Here is a 20550-nt window from a genome sequence, read left to right on the forward strand (position 1 = left end):
CTGGCTCACTGCTGCCAACTAGTGGTCAAGAGGCTGAACTACAACATAAAAATGAATGGCTTGCAGGAAAGTTGACATTTTAAACCTTAATAAAAGAATCGATACAGGGCTTTGGAATATCGATACAGTATTGGGAAATGAAATATCGCGATATTTCAGTGTATCGATATTTTCTTACACCCCTACTGATCTTTACTAGCTTTTAAACAATAAACTGTTCAAAATAAATGTTATGTTCACAGCTTTCATTATCTTAAAAACACCAAATTAAATGAGAATAATGTTATTGCAGCTGCTCATTTATTCTCTCCCATTAGAGATCATAATAATTAAAGGACTTTCAAAGTTTCATGCACATTGTTATTGTGTAGGTGCTCTGCTCATTGCTCCTGCTGATCCAATTTATTAAAGAACCAAGCAAAGTGAGATTACCGGCCTCAGCAGTAATGCCTGTTGGACAAAAGGCACAATGCAGGGATAATTGTAACAGAGCAGTTCTGCCAGCGCTCTGCTTTCCCTGCTTTTTAAACAATGAGCTGAAGTCGGTGCAGCTGAGTGGAGCCAGAGCTGCTCTTTAATGTAGAACAGGTTTTCAAACTGGGGCCTACCAGTAAAAAAAAAAAAACAGTGGGTGGAAATTAGACAGGGTGTGTGTAAACCTGACTGCTGATGTTAATCAGCTGCATGGGAACAACGAGCTGAACACTGTGCTCTCAGTTCATCCTCTGTCCAAACTTTCAGTTCTGGAGTTGTGTGTTTTTAGTAGCTGAAATCTTGCAGCATTGTTAAACTCATATACAACTGTTCTTGCATAGGAAAACAAACAAAGTATTTAGAGAGAAACTAAGTCTGAAGAAAAATAATAGTTTCAACACAAACTACTATTAAGTTTTGAGTCAAACTGTAAACACAAAATTGACATTTATTCATCTTAGAAGCTGTTAGCTGAATATTTTCTTTTGGGAAAATTATTGCCAGCTTACATGAAGCCTTTCCAGCAGCCATTTGAGATTTTACCACTTGACAAATATAAGTATAAAGTATAGTTCAAACCATTTGAAGTGGGGTTCTAAGGAAAACGTATGAACAATTATCTTACCTGTTATACATAACTCTTTGAACAACAATCACATTTGTGTTATTTAGTTATTATTGTGAAAAAAATTAGAAATATCCTGCCAGAAGTGTCCCAGTCCACCTTGAAAGTGCTACAGCTAGTTGCTGTTGCTATTTATGCTAGCTTCTATATAATATATGGATCTTCTTCCAGTGTTGTTTGATCTTTGTCCAAACATCACACTATTCATCTCCAGTAATTTCAACAAACTACATGTCATTTTGAAGTTTTTGAGATGGATATTTTAAGAATTATAACTCAGTATTAAATAATTTCTCATTGTGACTCATTTTGGGTGAAATATTTGTAAGTAAAGATTAACAAAGTTTAACAAAACCTAGAAAAGGTTTAATAAAGTTTAATCTTAGTAACATTGTCTTGAAGAATAAGCCTTACAGAATTCTCTCTGTCTTATTGGTCAAACTGCAGGATGCTGAATATATCATCCTTGTTTTTTTTTTTGTTTGTTTTTTGTGGCTTCTGTACAAGCTCTCTGTTTTGAATAGGGGTCTCCTACTGTCTTCAACCACAGTGGGTCCTGTGCTCTTTTGTTTTTCTTCTTCTTATCTTCAAGGATCTGCATCAGCGCAGAACTCTGTAGCTTTGAAGCTTTACGAAAATGTCACCCCTTCACATGCTCCGTTTGTAACGCTGCTGCTGCTGCCCAATCTGATGAAATCAAATGCCAACTCACACAAACTCTTTTCCTGTCAAGAAAAAAAAACACATGTTGGTGATGAGTCACACTACGTCCTCGTTTGATTGGGCAAACATTTTCACACGGCAGCAGTAACAGCAGCCGTCCTCCAAATGGTTTACGTTAAACCTCCCCGCCTTCTGGTCAACGCTCCAATGCTGATGCAATTGTTGGGAAACGAGCAGTCGGAGCCAGATGAAAGCTCTCGAGGGGGAGCTGGTCCCTGATGATACAAATCATAAACCAGTTTACTGGTTTACGTCCTCTCAGTCTGCAGCCGAGACCGAGGGACACAACAGGAAATAAGCTCAGCAGTAGGGGGGGTCAGAGGTCACTCAGTTACCATGAAGATTAGTTTTACTCCAGTAGTGACACTGTGCTGTGACGGGTTGCACTACTTAWCCAAAATAGTACTGTTCTGATTATGATTGATATTCTGTTTGTAATTTACTTTTAAACTCAAGTTTACTTCTTGAATGGGGACAAACGCAAAATCCAAATTTTTATCCGTTAAATACATTTTGTTGTGTACTTGGAGTCTCTAGGAGTGCAGAAAAGTTTGATTTATTTTTCCCGGTGCTGCTTGGATATCTTTATATTCTGTTTGGCTCATATTTTTTCAACCCTTTTCATTTTCTGTGATGTTTTCTGAACTATTTACAAGAAACTGCCAAATAAGTTCTGGACTTACCAACTACAATTTGGTCATCTTTATTCTTCTCTAGCTCAGAAAAGGGCTGAAAGAGGGGCTTGTGGAATTACAATAATGAATTCAGACCAAAGCGTTGCAATTCTACTTTTCAACTGAATGATTAAATGTAAAAAAAATATATTGATTTAAAAGTATGATATGACTCCTTTGCCAAGCAGTTGACATCTGTATATTCTATAGGCTGGATGTTAATAATCTGTTTGATGCTGTGTATATGACACATCTTACAAAGTCCACTCCTTATCAATGAAGCTGTTGTACTTCAGTGAAAACACACACATTTGCACAACTGCAGCTTTGTGAATGAATAACATCGGTTGGAACATAATTCCCACCAGATGGTCACTATGCAAATCTTGAAAACCATTAGTGTAACTGCTACACACACACCTACAATATGATCAGTCACCAGATCCAGGTCTATCAAGAGATGARAGCACAGAGGTGGTTGCTCAGTGTCACTATACATTACGGAAAAATGACCCAGCTAACCTCTAGAAACACAGAAATGGCTATGAAGTGGTTACAAACTGCTGGACTGATATTAATGCAATGTTGAGGAGTTATTTATTGGTTGTACCCTGCAGTTGATTAACCTTTGGAGCCAGCGCAATTCAAGATGGCTGACAAAGTGAACTGAGGCATAACTGTTGGGAAAAAATGCATATTTATTTGTACAATTGTGTCAGCAATATTTCACCATCCAGAATCCTACAGCCTGAGTTGAATTAAAAGGAGTCTTCATGTGATGTAGAAAGCTGACGCTCTCCCGCTGACATAAACAACCTATCAGGTCTCCTTTCTAGTGAGTCCAGTACACATCAGGCAGAACTCAAGACGGCTGTGATTATTGACGGYCTTTGTTCTGGGCAGATCCGTGACACCGAACCTCCACAGAGTGGCCGTGTCTTCTGTGCGAGGCTGTGTTTGCAGCTTAATCTTCTTTTTACGAGCTGAGAACTGCTCCGGGGCTCGCTCTCGGGTGCGGACTGTATTTCAGCTGAGCTTATCTTTCAGGCCTCCTCTGGTGTCCTGTGCCGTTGGTGCCTACGACAGCGCACGTGGGTCCAAGTGTGAGCTTTTTGTCTGCTGCGTTTACTGCTTCGTACATGTTTTCCCTWAAAAGAAAAAAAGATTCCATCACTCTGATGCCTTTAATTCTCTCATATTTACCCAGAACTGGATTTAATGTGCAGTCGTGCCTTTGCAAGTTGGGTCTGACTCATGCCCTTACCACAGGTTTTGCTCAGTGTTGGTCTTTGTGAAGGCTTTTTCCTCTGTACGCAAGAATGAAGGCATGCTGTACYGCCTTGCAGCAGAGTGCAATCCCACACCCTGGTCCTCTTTAACCACCTTAAGCACATTAGTTTAGTCTGCGTGGGAAGGAAGTGAAGTTATCTCTGATGCACTCATCTCCGTTAGGGCTGTGAACTTGTCAAAAGACAGCCGCAGCATTTCTGAACGTGTCATTTAGGCCCATGAAAGCTCGTTAGACTCAATTACACAACATTTTAACTTCAGATAAACACTCAGGGTCACCTTTTGTGTACACATGACTGTATGCACTATTATGGCCTGAAGGTGTAAGGGTGTTTATTTGGGTGTGTGTGCATGTCTTTGTATTGGTGTGTGAAAATATTTTGACACACTTTGCTTATGAGCACACTGTCGTTTTGTGGACATTTGCCTGGTTCAAACAATGGAAAACCCCCATTCGTGGGTCTGGATTTAGGTTTAAGACTAAGGTATGAATTAAGTTTAGGTTAGGTTAGGAAAGTACCTGCTGCCCAATGGCTCCGCAGAGTTGGCAAATCCCTTAGGAAGTGCACATTTGCTCGAGATCAGGTCCAATCCTGGGCCACTGGGTCCTATCTTTATGGGAAGTGCATGATGGTGGAGRTGGCTGTTCCAGTTGGAGACAGCCTKTTGATTTRTATGKGCTGTGTCAGATGTAGTGGAATATGGCTGGCATGTTCTGGTGAGTKTAGGCCTACTGTTTTGAGTAGAACTCAGCCAGTACATTGAGTGTTTGTCATGTGCTGTKCTTCATAGAGAAGGGAGGAGAGTTCGGAGAAAGGGGTTAGTCTAATCAAAATAAAAGTTTAGATTATTTAGAAGAGTTCCTTCTAGTGACTGTTTGCAGTTCACTGAGGTTATAGTTTTATTTTTTGGTTTAGATGTATATTTGAGTTATGAATATAGTTTTGGCCGGCCAGTTAGGGGTACTAGTTTAATTGTACCCTCTGTCAAGGTGCGTTGTTATGAGGGTGACCCATAATGCTTTTCGGTTGGGTAGTGGGGCTTGGTTTATTGTGGTGGAGGGTTAGGATTTGGTGGATTGCTTTGTGGTTTGCTGGGGATGTCTGGGCTTCATTTTTATAGTAGTTATTTTGTTGTTTTTAAATAGTATTTGTGGCTGTTTTGAGGTCTGAACTTTAAAGAAACTGGGTATTTTTGGCCTCTTCTTTTGGGTAATAATAGTTTTTTGGATTTAGGATTCATTACGGAGGATTATTTTGTATATGTAAAGCTCTGTGTGGTTAGGGTTAGGCTACCCTGGTAAAAACCAGACCCTTGTCCTTCACTTTGCTTCGTACGAGGGTTTGGACTCGCGRCTATAGAGAAGCGGTTCTTGCTGGAGGCGTGGCCTCTGCTGAAGTTTAAAATGATTGGATCGGTTGGCTGCGACGTATGTCGCCGTGAAGCTAAGAAGCTAACCGGAAATTGCGTGCCCTGTAAACAACCCTACTGAGAGAAGAAAAGTACCGAGTCGAAAGAGACGGCTGTAATGAGAGCTGCTGCTTTGTCAGACAAATTTATTTTAATTTGGAAGCCTTATCAACACAGACTGGCTTTATTCACTTTCTCCACTGCCATTGCTAAACTAACTAGCAGACACTGCGCAGAAAATCGACGTTCTGTTCTCTGATTGGCCCGGATGAAAATTCTCCYGAAGAAATCCTTGTCTATGGGAGAAATCCCAGATGGAGCAGTGAAGGGAAACTAGAAGTGAGTRAAACTGCGTAGGAAGGCAAGGGCCAGGCTAGGGTCAGGTAGATAAATGTGAGATTAATTTAAGGTAAAGGGTTAAGGCTAAGGTATGAATTAAGTTTAGGTTAGGGTAAAGGGTCAGGGTTAGGCTGTAGTAACGAATGGAAGTCAATGAAAAATCCATACAAGTGTAGAGAGACGTGTGTGTATGTGTGTTTGCCTGTATCTTAGCCAAATTTATTTTTTTGTTTTATTTTATTTTACCGTTATTTAACCAGGCAAATCCCATTGAGATCACAGATCTCTTTTACAAGGGAGGCCTGGGCCTGAGGGCAACCTATTGCACATGTTTTTGGGGGTGTGGGGGAAACTTGAGTACCCGGAGAAAATCCCCGCAGATATGAGGAGAACATGCAAACTCCGCACAGAAAGACCCCAAGTCCAAACCGGGGATCAAACCACGTCCCTGTATTTAAAATGAAAACGTTTTGCAGGAGTCATTTGACGAACTGATTAGCTTAGTCAGTTTTATTTAGCTAATTTAGGGGCTTTTTCATTGTTTTCTTATTGGTATAACTAATGGGAATTTTGTGTAAAATGTCCAAGTAATTTAAATGTCAAGCAAGTGAAGAACTCACATGTCATAGTACGTTTTATTATTAAAGATGCAAATAAACAGAGGGATGCCTGCAAGGTGCAAACAGCTCTGGGCCTTTTCTTTTTCTGAGAACAACTAAGTGTTGGTTAAATATTTGCATGGTAAATAAAATACACGTTACATAAGGTTTCCATTCTTTCACTGCTGGATTTCCTTCAGATAACGCACTGTTTTTGTGTTTTCTGTGTGTGTTGCTTTCCTGACTGCATGCCCTGATCTTATCCTTTTGTTTCCTGAGATGAACGGATAGGTTGTCGGGCTTTCAGTATCCCCGTCATTGCAGCGGGATTATACAAGTTTAAATGTTTACAAATGAGTAAACCCTTTAAGCGTATAGGAACTTGGGGGAAGCTGTCTTTTTTTTWTTTTTTAACCAGAAACAGGCAGCGTTAAATTTTATCTGGTCAGAGGCAGTGTATTCCTGCTTTCATCCCTTTTGTGCAATAAAATGAGTAACTTTGTAAAGAATGTAAACATAATCAGTGCTGGACAGGATTTGGGGATCCTGCAGAGCATTTTTTTTCAGCTTGAGAAATCCACTCTCATTGGTGTGCAGAAGGAAAGGCATAAAGAGGATATAAAACTAGACGAGACCCCTGCCTGCTACACCACCCTGGGGTGACAGTTTCCTCTGCTTGCAGGCTTCTCTAAAGCCTGCCACGTGTTAGAAGTCAATCAGATATTAATAATTAACCAAAGCTTTTTTTCTTTTCTTTTTTTTTTTCACTGTGAGACTAGACTCCCACGACTAGACAAAAGAGCTGACTGAGCCTCAGTGCTCCTCCACAGTACTTTTCCACTCGTGTCATGGAAAGCAAATGAGCAAAAGCGAGAAAGAACTAAAAAGCGCTAAGGCTCAGATCGACTCCTAGGCTTTTAATTATTTTAAAGATTTGGTCAAACAAATCAGAAACTTTTGAATAGTCCACATGATGACATAAAATCTTCAACCTTTATTTGGAAGTGATGGTTTCAGTGGTGCCTCCATTAATGGGGTTCCCATGGGCATGTACATATAACTTCCTCAGTCCCAGGAGTACTAGTAGGAGTACTTCAGTTTGGGTACTCACCAGCACCGAGTACTTATCAAGTTAATTATGATTACACAATGACTTTAAAAACACATTTTTTTTTATTTATAACAAGGTGGCTCTCCTTCCTTACAGGCCTACAGCCCCCCTGACTGTATCAACTCAAATATACAGCATGATATATACAGTTGCAGCATTTTAAAATAAACATGATAAATTTTTTAAACATGGAAATAAACTTGTCATTTTAAATATAAACTGTAACACATTCAATGGAGTATCGAATCCGGTATTTGTATCCATCCCAAGTATTGGGGTGTTKTGAACCTTGAAAAAATGCTGGTATAGGGCCCGACACCACTAATCTCTATATTGCGATACTACAGTATAAGCAAGGCGTTATGTTATGTTTCCATTTTTTTTCTCCAAAATATTCAAATGTGTAAAAACCCAGAATAAAGAACACRCATTGTATTCATAAAATTTAATCTAACCGTTAATTAAAATCTATGCAGTGCTTTTGAGAATCGGTACAGTATCAGGAAATGAAATTTAGTGATATTTCAGTGTACCAATATTTTCTTACACCTCTAATCCTAATGTTGAGTATGTTGGTTTTAGATCAGTTGTCCTTATGTAAGGAAACTAAATTATAAGTTTTGTATTTCAATATTATATATATTTATAATTTTAAGAATTTAATTAGTCAGAAACCATGTATTTTTTATTTTTTTATTTATGTTTGAGGTTTGATTTGTATCCTGTTTTTTTTACCCTTGATGTTTGGTGTTGGAAAGATTTGATCGTTTCCTGTGGGTGGGTTTTTAGGTAGGTTTCTTGCACCCAGGACAGGTTTTCAGACAGCAGCAGGATGAGGAATCAGAGGGAATCCCCTTGGTGTCCAGCTCGACCGAAGAAAATGTTAATTAGGGTTAAAGTGCAAAAACCGCCCTGCAGTTGTTTACTGATTTGGGAGTCAACATCACACAAACCTGTTTGAGATAAAGTGATAAAACATCTCCTGGAGTGTAAAATCTCCTGAATCACTATCTTTGATTTGTGTTGCCATAATATGCTTGTAAGGTGGTGGCTCCCCTTCTTCAGTTGGGCTGTTTTTCTAAGAGTCTTCAGCTGTATTATTATTTAAGTCTTATCTTGTCTGTTTTCTAAATATATAGCTGTCAGTGAAAAGCAAAAAGTTCAAGTCAGTCAGAATGAAACCACTTTGTATCTCGATTAACCAGAGCGGTCTGCTTTACACTGTGACACCTTTTTTCAAAAAGGGTTTTCACACGTAATCAGTTCCTCTCATGACCTTTTTATTTATACCGGGTACGAGTCAAACTGCGATCACATTCTCACCCTCGAGGCCAAGACTCCTACGGCATCACAGAGTGGAGAGAAACACAAGCAGCTGCACACCTTCACCCTTCAGCCTCSGGGGCTGGAGCAAAAAAGATTTATCTTGTGTTCGCATCTGATGTCGCCCACAAGGCCTGGGCGAACACAAAGGCTGGAGCTATCATCAAGTCATGTTCCCTCTCGGGTTGTGAAGGTCGCTTTGTTGTGAAAATACTATCCTTCCCTTTGACTGGATCACTAGTTTGGAATGAAAAACTACTAAAAAAAAGGAGCTGAGGGATGTTTCAGTGCTGTTCTCATGATTATGATTCCATATGTGTGGCTAAATGACAGCTTGATGACTAAATGTTTACGGTGTTGCAGTTTTCTTTATTTCAGGCTTGTTTTTTGTATTTACGAACGTCATGTCCCGGGTGATAAGCTCATGTTTTTAATCCAAAGTCTTCTGCTGAAGACAAAAAGCAGAGCGAGAGTTTTTTTTGTTCACGACTTTAGCAAAATAAGTCATAGAAAAAGAGATTTTTATGAAACTATCAGGAAAATGAATAATTTGATCATCTACAGCTGGTTACTTCTGATGACATTCTGATTCAAGATGGCCGCCAAAGCCAACTAACCTCAGAAAACATTCAAATATTTGCAGCTCTGTCAGTTTTAGCCATTTAAAGATAAATTGTGGTATGGTAGTTAATGAGTCTGATCATCAACTGATACTTAACACAAGATTTGTGTTTGAATCAATCCTGTTTGGCTTTCGGCAAAATATTTTATAAAATACTGAATGGACTTGAATGTAGCTTTAAAGTGCCTGTGATGTCAATTTTTTGTAATAAATATGAATGTATTTTTGGAAAGGTAACATTGACAACATATTGTAAAAAAAAAGAGTTCATGGAGCTGAGATGAACAGTTGTTGAGATATTTGCATGTGAAATAACAGGAAGTGATGTCAAAGGGGAATGTCTGAATGTGAACAGAGGATTTCTACAAAGGCCGATAACAGACTGTAGAGAGTAATCTGATGTTTCTTTAGATTATTTTAATTACTATAATAGATAGATGAGGAAGAGTCAGAGTTCAAACAATATTGTTTACTGACCAAAAACCAGAGAGTTTTATTTCTCGAAGACTTCCCCTTTGATGTCACTTCCTGTTGTACTTTTTCTGAGCAAAGTTCAAAAGAAAATTTGTCAATTATGAGACATAATGGTACAATACAAATGATTTTACCCAAGTTTCTTAAATATAAAGATGTTTTCTTTAACTTTTTGTATATCATGAATATACATGTCATAGGCACTTTAAAAAATWATTAGACTTACATCTTCAACTGGTTCACTTTTGGACTCCATACAGTTCAAATTGGCCATTGGAAAGAACCAAAACTGCTAAAATTCACCCAGTTTTACAGATTTACGGAGCTATAATTTGGTGTGGTAGTAGCTAAGGGTCATTCCTAACATGTATTTCATGTGCTAACAGATAATTCAAGATATTGCAAAATTGCGTAAGAACCTGCATAATGATATTTTAAAGATTTAGGTGAAAAACTATAACTTTGTCATTTCTCAATATAACTTTTTTTGTTAACTGTGGATGATATGCATTTTTTTTTCAAAGAATGCCAAGTCTTTACTTCAACTTGTGACATGCTGTCTTTAATCTGTGTAATTTAGACACAAATAAGCTGCGCTCTTTGGAGTTTGTTCCCAGGGAATTACTACTTTAAAGTTGGCACTGATTGCTAACAAATGTTCACTTCAGTCTGATAGGAACCAGATTTGTTGATTTGTTTTTTTTGTTTTTTTCACCTTAAGTTATTTTAGAGGGAGTCATTTGTAGGTGGAATTTAAAGTATTTGATCYAAAAGTTTTTTGGGAAGTCTTGCCAGTTTGCTGCAATCTGATCAAAAACTGCACCGACACCTGCTTACATCTGGGTTTTGTGCACTCCCATCGCACCAACAGGAAAATGAACAGTCACAACATCTGTATTTTCAAAATAATTCACCAAAGGCAGACTGATTTTTGTTGAAATCATAGCTATATTAATTAATATATGTATATATTTATACACAAACATTGTCAAAATGTATCATTCAGTTTGGGAAGCAGGTACTATGTAGAATGCAGACACACAAAATACACATGGATTTTATTTTGAAATCAAAAGTTTCAAAAAGACAACAGCGATGTGGTTTCAACTGTGTTTGGAGTTCTTCTTCCACAGAATTTATTATTTTTGCTGACTTGCACATTTATCAGTGGACATTATAAATTGGGTCACAAATGAACGACTGAACTGCGCACCGCAGCAGAGCGGAGTGGAACCGCATCCAGTCAGTGTAACTTAGGAGTTAACCTACATTCAGTTAAAATGACTTGCATTTTTGGAGAGTTTGTCAACCAGGGGTTCAAAGTGCACACATGAATGTATTTGATGAATCTCATTTGGTTTCTTTACAAAAACACTTTGACTGATTGTAACACAGTGKGAATTCTCGTGAAGTATTACCGAAAGAAAATCAGTGCCCATTTCCAACATTTTTGGCAGCTCACTACTTTTTTTTCCTCAGTCCAACTGATATCCACAGATTAGGCAGGAATGATAAAGTCCACTTGTCTCAGAAGTAAGGGATTATCAAAAGCATCTGGTATTTCTAGTTGCAACTTTTCTCATTTTCAGTCATCTTCTGTATAAATCAGGCATTTCAGTTCATGTCAAAGTATCCCCTCACCCAAAAAAAACCCACTTAACTAACACTAACCTAACCCTTTGATTTCATTTGTAAGAAAGTCAACCAAATCTAACCCTCATTTTTAACTTAACAWAACCTACTCAGTCATGCGCTGTTAGTTGAGTTTTTTTATCTCTACCCTCATTCGTGCTCAGTATCTGCTCCATCTGTTCTGTCAGGCAAAATGCCTACTCAGCAAAACCAGATGAAGAGCTTTAAATCAAAAATTGAATAAACGATGAGTGACTGTTTTGCTTCTCTGTGCACGTGAGTTATTGGTTTGTGTTCCTGTGTGTTAAGCATTAACTTATGGGAAGGTTTTCGTGGTTTTTCGCCCTGCAGTTGGTTGCCTTGTTAATGTATCCCGACCAAACAAAGATGAAGCTATTCTCATATCACACGGTCAAAGGATCCTGTTACCCTTATTTTTGTGTGATGTCTTATCTTTGAGTATCAGCTGACTTTCACACTCAGGTACCTGTTTTATGACTCATTCATATCCCCTTTCACTTCATCCAGGCCCAGTGTACGCACGAAGAAATACTGTATGTCCAAGTTTTAAAGACCCGTTGTACTCTTTATTACCTGAACAGAACTTTTTTTAATACATGCTCTGTTCAGGTTTCAGACCAGTTTAATCAGCTGTCATGGCTTAGTTGCTATAATATAAGCTTGATTTTTTTTTCTTTCAAAGAACAAGGATCATTGGTTAAAATTAACCTTATCTTGACAACGCTATCAGCCTAAATGTTTTCTCTAGAGGGGTGTTTTATAGATTTTTTTTCCCCTCATTGGAAAAATGAGAAGTCTGCACTTTTCTAAACTAAACTTTTCTAAACTTCAAACTTTAATCAAAAACTCAAAAGCCTGTCAGAAAACAGAGCAAGAGTTTTGGGTAATTCATGCATCTGACTAAAACTGAAACAAGAATAGTTGAATGTCTATGATGCTCCYTCCTGTGTGGGATTTTTTTTCTTTTTTATTATTTTATCAAAGTCCATATACTTGTGCAGGCGTGCACAAGGTTTCATTATGAATTGCAACATCCAAGTGGTGGGCAAAGGGACAATTGAGATGTTTTTAATGTCAAATTCAATATTAAAGCATCAGTAGCTCTTTTATGGATGTTATATGATAAACTGGAGGGCTTTGTTCTTCTCCCCAAAGGGAGACAATTTTTTCTCACTTGAGGCACACATTTGTGCTTTTTTTTAAATGTTGAAAACTTGTTAGAGCTGATGAGGGAGGTTTTTAGCTCAGCTCATTGGTCGAAAATCAGTCATTATCTAAATTTAGATTGAACTGAGTTCTGACTACTGAAGTTCCTTAAAAAATAACATTTTGTAATATTTTTTAATACTGTGAGATTTCACAGTCAGAATGCGTGTTGGGATTGACTCTCAGCTACTACCACATCACAATATTTGACTGAAATATAGCCATTTTTGCGTTTTCTTATGTCATTCAACTGTTGCAGCCATGCTAATGAGGGGTTTCTGAGATTTTTATCAAAAGAGGTCCAGTGGTTCATCATTTTAAATAAACTGCCAGTGGTGGGCACAGCTAAATAAGATTCATATTCTCTTTATTGTCRTTCACACATAATATCAGGGATGCAATATAGAACGAAATTGCAGTTAAGAACAACCATTCAAGAAAAACACACATGACAAAACATGGGGGAACAGGTGAACAGGTCATGCAGCAAACCTGGTCGCTCTACCTTTAGCAGCGAGGAAATACACAAAGTTTATATTCTACCCACTCCTACTTGTTCTTCTTTTGTTTGCTTTTTGTTTTAAATTGATTTTTTATATAACTTTATTCTTTTATTACATTACGTTCAATAAAGTCAAACTCAAAAAACATTAGCTAATTCACTAATAGCAAAACTAGCTTCTCATTTATAAATAAAATATTTTACAATATTTAATTAATGAATACAGAAATTGGCTACGTGTAAAGTTTGGGGGGAAAAGAATTTGCGATTTGTTGTTTGACTAACTTCAAATGGTAATTCTAAAAATACAAACTTGATTTAAAAAAAAAGCTTTTGTACAAAAAGGGTTAAACTGGAAGTATCACAAGTTAGACAGAACTGTAACTCTGGTTTGGATTGGTCAGTTTGTTTCAGATGAGCTCACCCACCTTCAAATTAAACCAATAGAAAACTACAAGTGTGCGTCAGCGACACAGGCTGAATGAGAGTCATCTTAGCGGTTAGTGTTAGCTTCCAGTAATTTTATCAGTTTAGCAGTTTGGTGTTAGCGGCGCTAASATTCTTGTTTAGCAGATTAGTGGTTTGTGCATGTAATGAAAAATCAATTACTCTACACCTAGTCACTATTTATTTCTTTATTCTTCATCCACCACTTTAAATGTGGCTCGAACTGTAGCATGTACCCCCACAACAGTTACATCAAAATGACYGTCTTGGAGCAGAGATGTGCTGTGCTCACCACTGTAAACTGCTTATTCCAGCATGACAAATACAGCGGGTAAAATAAGTATTGAACATGTCACCATTTTTCTCAGTAAATATATTACTAGAGGTGCTAATGACATGAAATTTTCACCAGTTGTTGGTAACAACCCTAGTGATCCATACATACAAAGAAATCAAACCATAAATGTCCAGAAATGAAKTTATTTGTAATAATGTGGAATGGCACAGGGAAAAARTATTGAACACATGAAGAAAGGGAGGTGTAAAAAGGCATGGAAAGCCAAGACACCAGCTGAACTCTCTCAGTAATTAGAAAGCAAGCCTGCCCCTTGTCAGTGCAAATTAATATAAGCTGGTTCAGTCCCAAATGATGGACAGGTATCACACAAGAACCATCTGATGATGGGTAAAAGTAAAGAGCTCTCAAGACCTTCACAACCTTATTGTTGCAAAGCATAATGATGGCATCGGTTACAGAAGAATGTCTAAACTTCTGAAGGTTCCAGTGAGCACTGTTGGGGCCATAATTCAGAAGTGGAAAGAACATCATTTCACCATAAACTGACCACGACCAGGTGCTCCTCACAAGATTTCTGACAGAGGAGTGAAAAGAATTATCAGAAGAGTTGTCCAAGAGCCAAGGACCACTTGTGGAGAGCTTCAGAAAGACCTGGAATTAGCAGGTACGTTTGTTTCAAAGAAAACAATAAGTAATGCACTGAACCACCATGGCCTGTATGCATGCTCACCACGCAAGACTCCACTGCTGAAGAAACAGCATGTTGAAGCTCCTTTAAAGTTTGCTGCACAACATTTAGATAAGCCTGTGAAATACTGAGAGAATATACAGTAGTCTGGTCAGATGAGACCAACATTGAACTGTTTGGATGCCAGAATACACATCAYGTTTGGAGGTCAAATGGCACTGCACATCAGCCCAAAAACACCATACCAACAGTGAAGTTTGGAGGTGGGAACATCATGGTGTGGGGCTGTTTTTCAGCATATGGTACTGGCAAACTTCAAATAATTGAAGGAAGGATTAATGGAAAATTGTACAGAGACATTCTTGATAAAAATCTGCTTCCATCTACCAGGATGATGAAGATGAAACGTGGCTGGACATTTCAGCAAGACAATGAGCCCAAACACAAAGCCAAGGAAACTCTCAGTTGGTTTCAGAGAAAGAAACTAAAGCTGCTGGAATGGCCCAGCCAATCACCTGACCTGAATCCAACAGAAAATCTATGGAAAGAACTAAAGATCAGAGTTCATAGATGAGGTCCACGAAACCTTCAAGATTTGAAGACTGTTTGTGTGGAAGAATGGGCCAAAATCACACCTGAGCAATGCATGCCACTAGTTTCTCCATACAGGAGGCGTCTTGAAGCTGTCATTGACAACAAAGGCTTTTGTACAAAGTATTAGATAAATTTCAGTAAGCGTGTTCAATACTTTTTCCCTGTGCCATTCCACATTATTACAAATAACTTCATTTCTGGACATTTATGGTTTGATTTCTTTGTATGTATGGATCACTTGGGTTGTTACCGACATCTGGAGAAATTTTCATGTCATTAACACCTCTAGTAATATATTTACTGAGAAAAATGGTGACGTGTTCAATACTTATTTTACCCGCTGTACATGTAAACAACTCTAAATATTGCAGACTCCAATTATTGTAATTATTAATTACCCTTTTTTGTATAATTACATTGTTGTGCTTTAGAAATCTTTGCCCTGTTTTCTAGTACATTACCCCAAACACCATCTTTTTGGTGTTTTGTTAATTTTCTGCAAAAAGCTGGTTGCCCTTTCAGTGCAGTAGCAGCTGTGTTGTACAAAAACCTATTGGCTGCCTTCCACCTCCTACCTCACGGCCTGACCTCATCTCCACATAAAGGCCGTGCGGTGTCAGTCAATCTCGGAGTCCGGACCAGATCTCTTTTATGTGTATTGATATTGCCCTGACCTGAAGGACGAGCAGCGGGCCGCAGATTACCTCACCGGTAACACTAGATGCATTGTGCTGAATTTTGCATGGTCACATTGACCTGGTTGCTCCTTCATTATTCATGACAGTGATAGGAACGCCGCAAACTGAATGCACGCAGGCGAAAGGGGAGGCTTAAACGTGCAACAGGTAGGAGAGAGAGAGAGTGCGGTTTGAATCTCTTCTTGAAACATAAGAGCCATGTGACTGACTTGCTAGTGAGTTCGTGCCTCTGTGTGCGTGTGTGAACTCTGTCGGTCCTCGGGCAGAAAAGGGTGCGGGAGTAATCCAGCGCAGGAGACATAACACCCCGACCATTAGCGGAGCAGCTCACATAGCCCAAGCGCTGGCAGCTGACAGACATGCGTAAACACATGGCAACCCTTCTCCTGCATTCAGAGCGGCTTCAGTATTCAACGCCTCTCTGCCCCACTGTCACACACACACACACCCCAGGCCTCTTCTTTCTGCCGATGCACTTGGGCGGCTCACAAATATTTGCCATGGTCTTCTCGCAGAGCTCTGAGGAAGGCAGGATTAATGGCGGTGTGTGCTGCACACTCAAGGCCAGACAAAGAGTCCCCATCTGGAGCTCCAGTCCGTGACTGTGGAACAGAGGCGGCACACAGAGTCTGGTGTAGGCAGCCTGGGGAGGTGAGGCGAGGTGAAGGGGGTCTGTAGGCTCCACTTCATAAACGAGCGAGACTCCTGGGCAGTCCTGTGGGTGAATAAAGGGGGYGTCCATGTCTTTTGATGTGACGGGGAGGAAAAGGGTTCTGCATGCCGGCTCGGGCCTGGTGCCACACCAAATGGATTACATTTCCCCTACCAGCTGATTAAACAGCCGTATCAGCGTCCCATCAGTGGGCTCTGAGCCAAACAAAGGCAGCAGTCAGAGATGGGCAAGGTTACCTTTGTGCAGCTTTCCCACAATTTAGGAACCCAAGTAGAAACAAAAATATAGATGGAACATTGGCCAGTTTGTCCTTTTTTTGTTGCAGTTCTTTAATCATTTCATGAAGTTCTTAACAAATGCTGTTTTCATACAGAAAAAGTTCCTTTGTCGAAGGGAACCCTGACTTGTAACACTAAACACAACTTACTCCAACTGTAAAAGAGAGTCTGTAAAAATACTGTTTAGTTTTTATAAATATATATATATATAAAGTATATATACAGTATGTGGACGGCATCATATTATTTACGTTGCAAAGCAGACCGGGTAATTGATGTTTCATTCACATTTACTAGGTGTTGCCGTGCTGCAAGCGAGCTCTATCCACCCTGAAGGTTAATCTTGGATAATATCTGATGATCAGCCTTTTTAAATTAAACCAGAGCGCGTTGACAGAGAAGAGAATGTAGAAATGACTCATMCTGAAACTGAGAATGATGATGGAGGACAACAGAGCGTCTTCAGCTTAACCTATTCGCTTTTGCATTAGCACCCAAGCTAATACATATATGGCGATATAGGTTTAGTTCCCRAGCAAACATTATTAGCTCAGAAATTAACACCATATATATATAATAAGTGTGTGATTTAGTTAGTTAGTTTATATATAGCTAACACTATATTGCCATATATCATCAGTGTGCCCCAGGGCAGGTGTGGCTACAATGTAGTTTACCATCATATGTGTGTGAATAAATAATGTAAAGTATCTTTGAGAGTCCTAAAAAGCACTATAAAAGACTGATGCATTATTATAATTGTTGTTGTTGTTATATAAGTATACTGTATKTGTTAGTTCAAGTGTTAAAGCAGCTCTGCTACTCATGAAGCAGCTCTGTTGTTCTGCAACAAGCTCATTTAAAACTGGCACCCGGGTGTTGTGTTCCCATCAATGCCGATTGGAGCCTGAGTTGATAAATCCCCCACAACTGCCRCTGGGTCACTTGATCAGGACTGAATGCTAATTAAACACTTTCCCATTGCGCTCAGAACCAGTGTAAAAAGAGCCCCCTGTGTCCCAGTGCTAAAAAGTACATACGGACAAACTGGTCTGTGATGAGTGGCAGACGTTTAGTTTTGCTTCAATTTTTCATCAAGTTCCTACCTCTGGGATTTACAGTGTCACTTTAAACCCTTACAAACATTCAATCCTTTTCATTTATACCGTCTGATGTTTTGTTGTTTTTAATTAACTGGTTTCAGCCTGTTTGTGTGTTCCTGTTGCATGAAATTACAGAAATAAGTGAGCCTGGAACACTGTGTTGCAGCTGGTGATAGAAAATCAAAAAACATGCACAACCCTGCACTGGCTTTTGGCAAACAGCTGCTCGGATACCTTTTTAACCRCAAGGAGAACAACTCAGCAGGCATTTATTGACGAACCTTAATTTTTATTGCACTGTTGTTTTGTTTAGAGGGGAATTTAAACATTTTTATTAACCAGTGCTTAGCTTGTGCCTCTGCAGTAGTAAAATGTTTTGGTTGTCTAACGGTTTTGTTTCTTATCCTGCAGACCGACTGATGAGAGGCACCCGACGGTGACTGCTGATGGCACTGTGGACAACCTCGCTCAGGCTGTGGATGTGATTCTTCGTCAGAGGGGGCACTGAATAAAAAAGAACCAGACCCAGAGGACTTTCCTTTTCCTGACCCCAGTGGGGTACAGGCTCAGTAGAATCAATATGTAGCTTGTTAAAGCACTGGTTTGTATAGGGAGATGGCTCGTAGAGGTAACTGCACAAATAACGTCCAAACATGGCGAAAGATCAGCCACCTGCTGCCCTACATAGTGTCGAACTAACTGTAAGGAAATATACTCTGGAGAGCTGTGAATGCTTTAGAGCTGCACTCTGCATTTGTCAGTACATGATTGGCATAGATGGGCTACCTCAAACTGACACGAATGTGCCTGTAACCAGCTGCTGATTGACAGTTGGATGAGGAAAGTAACGCAGCGTTCAGACTCTCTGCTCGTGTTGCAGAGAGCCATTGTGAGTGTGTACTTACAGCCACACTGTATGTGCGAGATTGTGCACAAATGTAGTGGCCCTGCTGTAATTTGAGCTCAGGTATTTTGAAGCAGGATTCTGTGGAAAGGCGATGAGCAGTTAATATCTTACCTGTTGTAGATGGCTCTATGATTGACCTCCGTCTGGAGAAGCAGAGTTTTAAAGCACATTTTAAGACAATTATTAAAAATAAAAATAGAGGTTCTCTTTAAAGTAGCTGACAACCTATTAAAATATAAGCTAACGCATAAAACAAGCATAAATAAATAAAAAAATCAGCAACATAGTGCACTTATAATGTGTAGGGCCTTATTGAATCAGTATTTTTTTTCTCTAAATTTAGTTTTTATTTTTCAGTGTCATGCTTTACTATCAAATCACATTTATTTCACCTAAAAATAATGCCTTTTTAAGGTTAATTACAATTTCAATATTTAAAAGGAAAATAATGATTTTTATCCATGATGAATTTGAACAATAATACCATAATATTCAAGTTCAAAAACCAATGAAAAAGCCCCATTTGGGCCTGCTGCAGCTTATTCAAGAGGCAAAACAAGATGAAAATATATTACAAAAGAGAGCTAAATACTATTAATAATCATTGTATTCCGTCAGTTATGCTGTTTTGTGATTATTTGGAGCAAAAGTCAAAATTAAAACTACAAATTTTAATAATTTCACAGTCCTAGCAGCCATCCATTTTGCTCAAACATGCCATTAGCTCACCAGTACAATAAACTATTTTTTGTTGTTTTTCCCCCCAAACTGAGGTCCTTCAATGAGCTATCTGCAGCAGGTAAGATATTASTCTTCATAATATTCCCACATAACCCTTAGTCCTAACAAACTGAACTATTTATTTATTAATTGTGATTTAGTGAAACTAAATTTGTTTTTCTTTTGAATGCAAATAATTCTCACCCTTGAAGTGTTTTACAACGATGTTTGATTCTAATAAAGCTGCTTGATTAGTCTGTAACAGTGTGTAGCATCTTCCTGAATTAGTCTGAGTCATTTTCACTGAAGGTCTTAAGGTTCCAAAGAAACTGAGTGGGGAGGGTTAGTGGAAATTTAGCCTTGGCTCTGGTTTGAACTGGATTTCATATCGGAGCYGCTTTTGTTTTACAATAACAAACCTCTAGAAATGGGAAGTGAGTTGTTTTGAGAGATGATAAATGCAGAATACAGCCGGCGTGATGAATTTCTCAACAGTTTGAGCTCATGTTTCTCACTCTGTAAACAAAAGTGAAGCTGCCGCTCCATCACCAGAGTGAAGAATCACACATCTACAACTGCTTATCTTTGTTTATTTAACTTTAAGCCACCTCTGCCCAGGACTTTCAGTTTGTTTAAAGGGATAGTCTGGTCATTTTTTGGAAGTGAGGTTCTGTCGACTATGTCCTTATTAGTCACAGACCATGGAGACTGGAGAAAAAAAGTACACAAGTCTTTGTCAAAACTAACATAATGGACAAACGTGACTTCATGTGTCAGAAACTGAATCTTGGGAGAATGGATTTCTCACATCAATAATGTTTGTTTTCTTTAATAAGTTGCTTTATTTTGCTATGTTGGTTATGAGTGGAAGTCACAGTAAACATATTAAACTATTAATAGAAAGCATTCTTCAAGCTGGGTTAACCAATGTGTAGAATTAGTGCAGTTTAAAATGACTCTGAATCAAGTAAAAGATCTCCCCTTTTTTCCATTTTAAGAAGCAAACAAATAACGCAAATTGGTATTCTTTAAAGGGAATCCAACTAGTTGTAATAGTAGACATTATTTGATAAATAATTCAGCTGTAAAAATACTGTAGGCTGTTTCGTTCTTACGAAT

The 20550-nt window shown here is 38.7% G+C and overlaps 1 protein-coding gene across 1 annotated transcript in view; it reads left to right on the forward strand.

The window, feature by feature from the left end:
- Positions 1-19693, forward strand: part of lhpp (phospholysine phosphohistidine inorganic pyrophosphate phosphatase) — a 30608-nt gene extending 10915 nt beyond the window's left edge. The window contains exon 7 of the mRNA XM_014007034.1: positions 18216-19693. Within this exon, the coding sequence (XP_013862488.1) occupies positions 18216-18312 (97 nt within the window). The 3' untranslated portion in view covers positions 18313-19693. The remainder of the gene's footprint in view (positions 1-18215) is intronic.
- Positions 19694-20550: the final 857 nt, after the last annotated feature.

The sequence above is a fragment of the Austrofundulus limnaeus genome, unplaced genomic scaffold (assembly GCF_001266775.1).
Source record: "Austrofundulus limnaeus strain Quisiro unplaced genomic scaffold, Austrofundulus_limnaeus-1.0 Scaffold39, whole genome shotgun sequence".
NCBI lineage: Eukaryota > Metazoa > Chordata > Actinopteri > Cyprinodontiformes > Rivulidae > Austrofundulus > Austrofundulus limnaeus.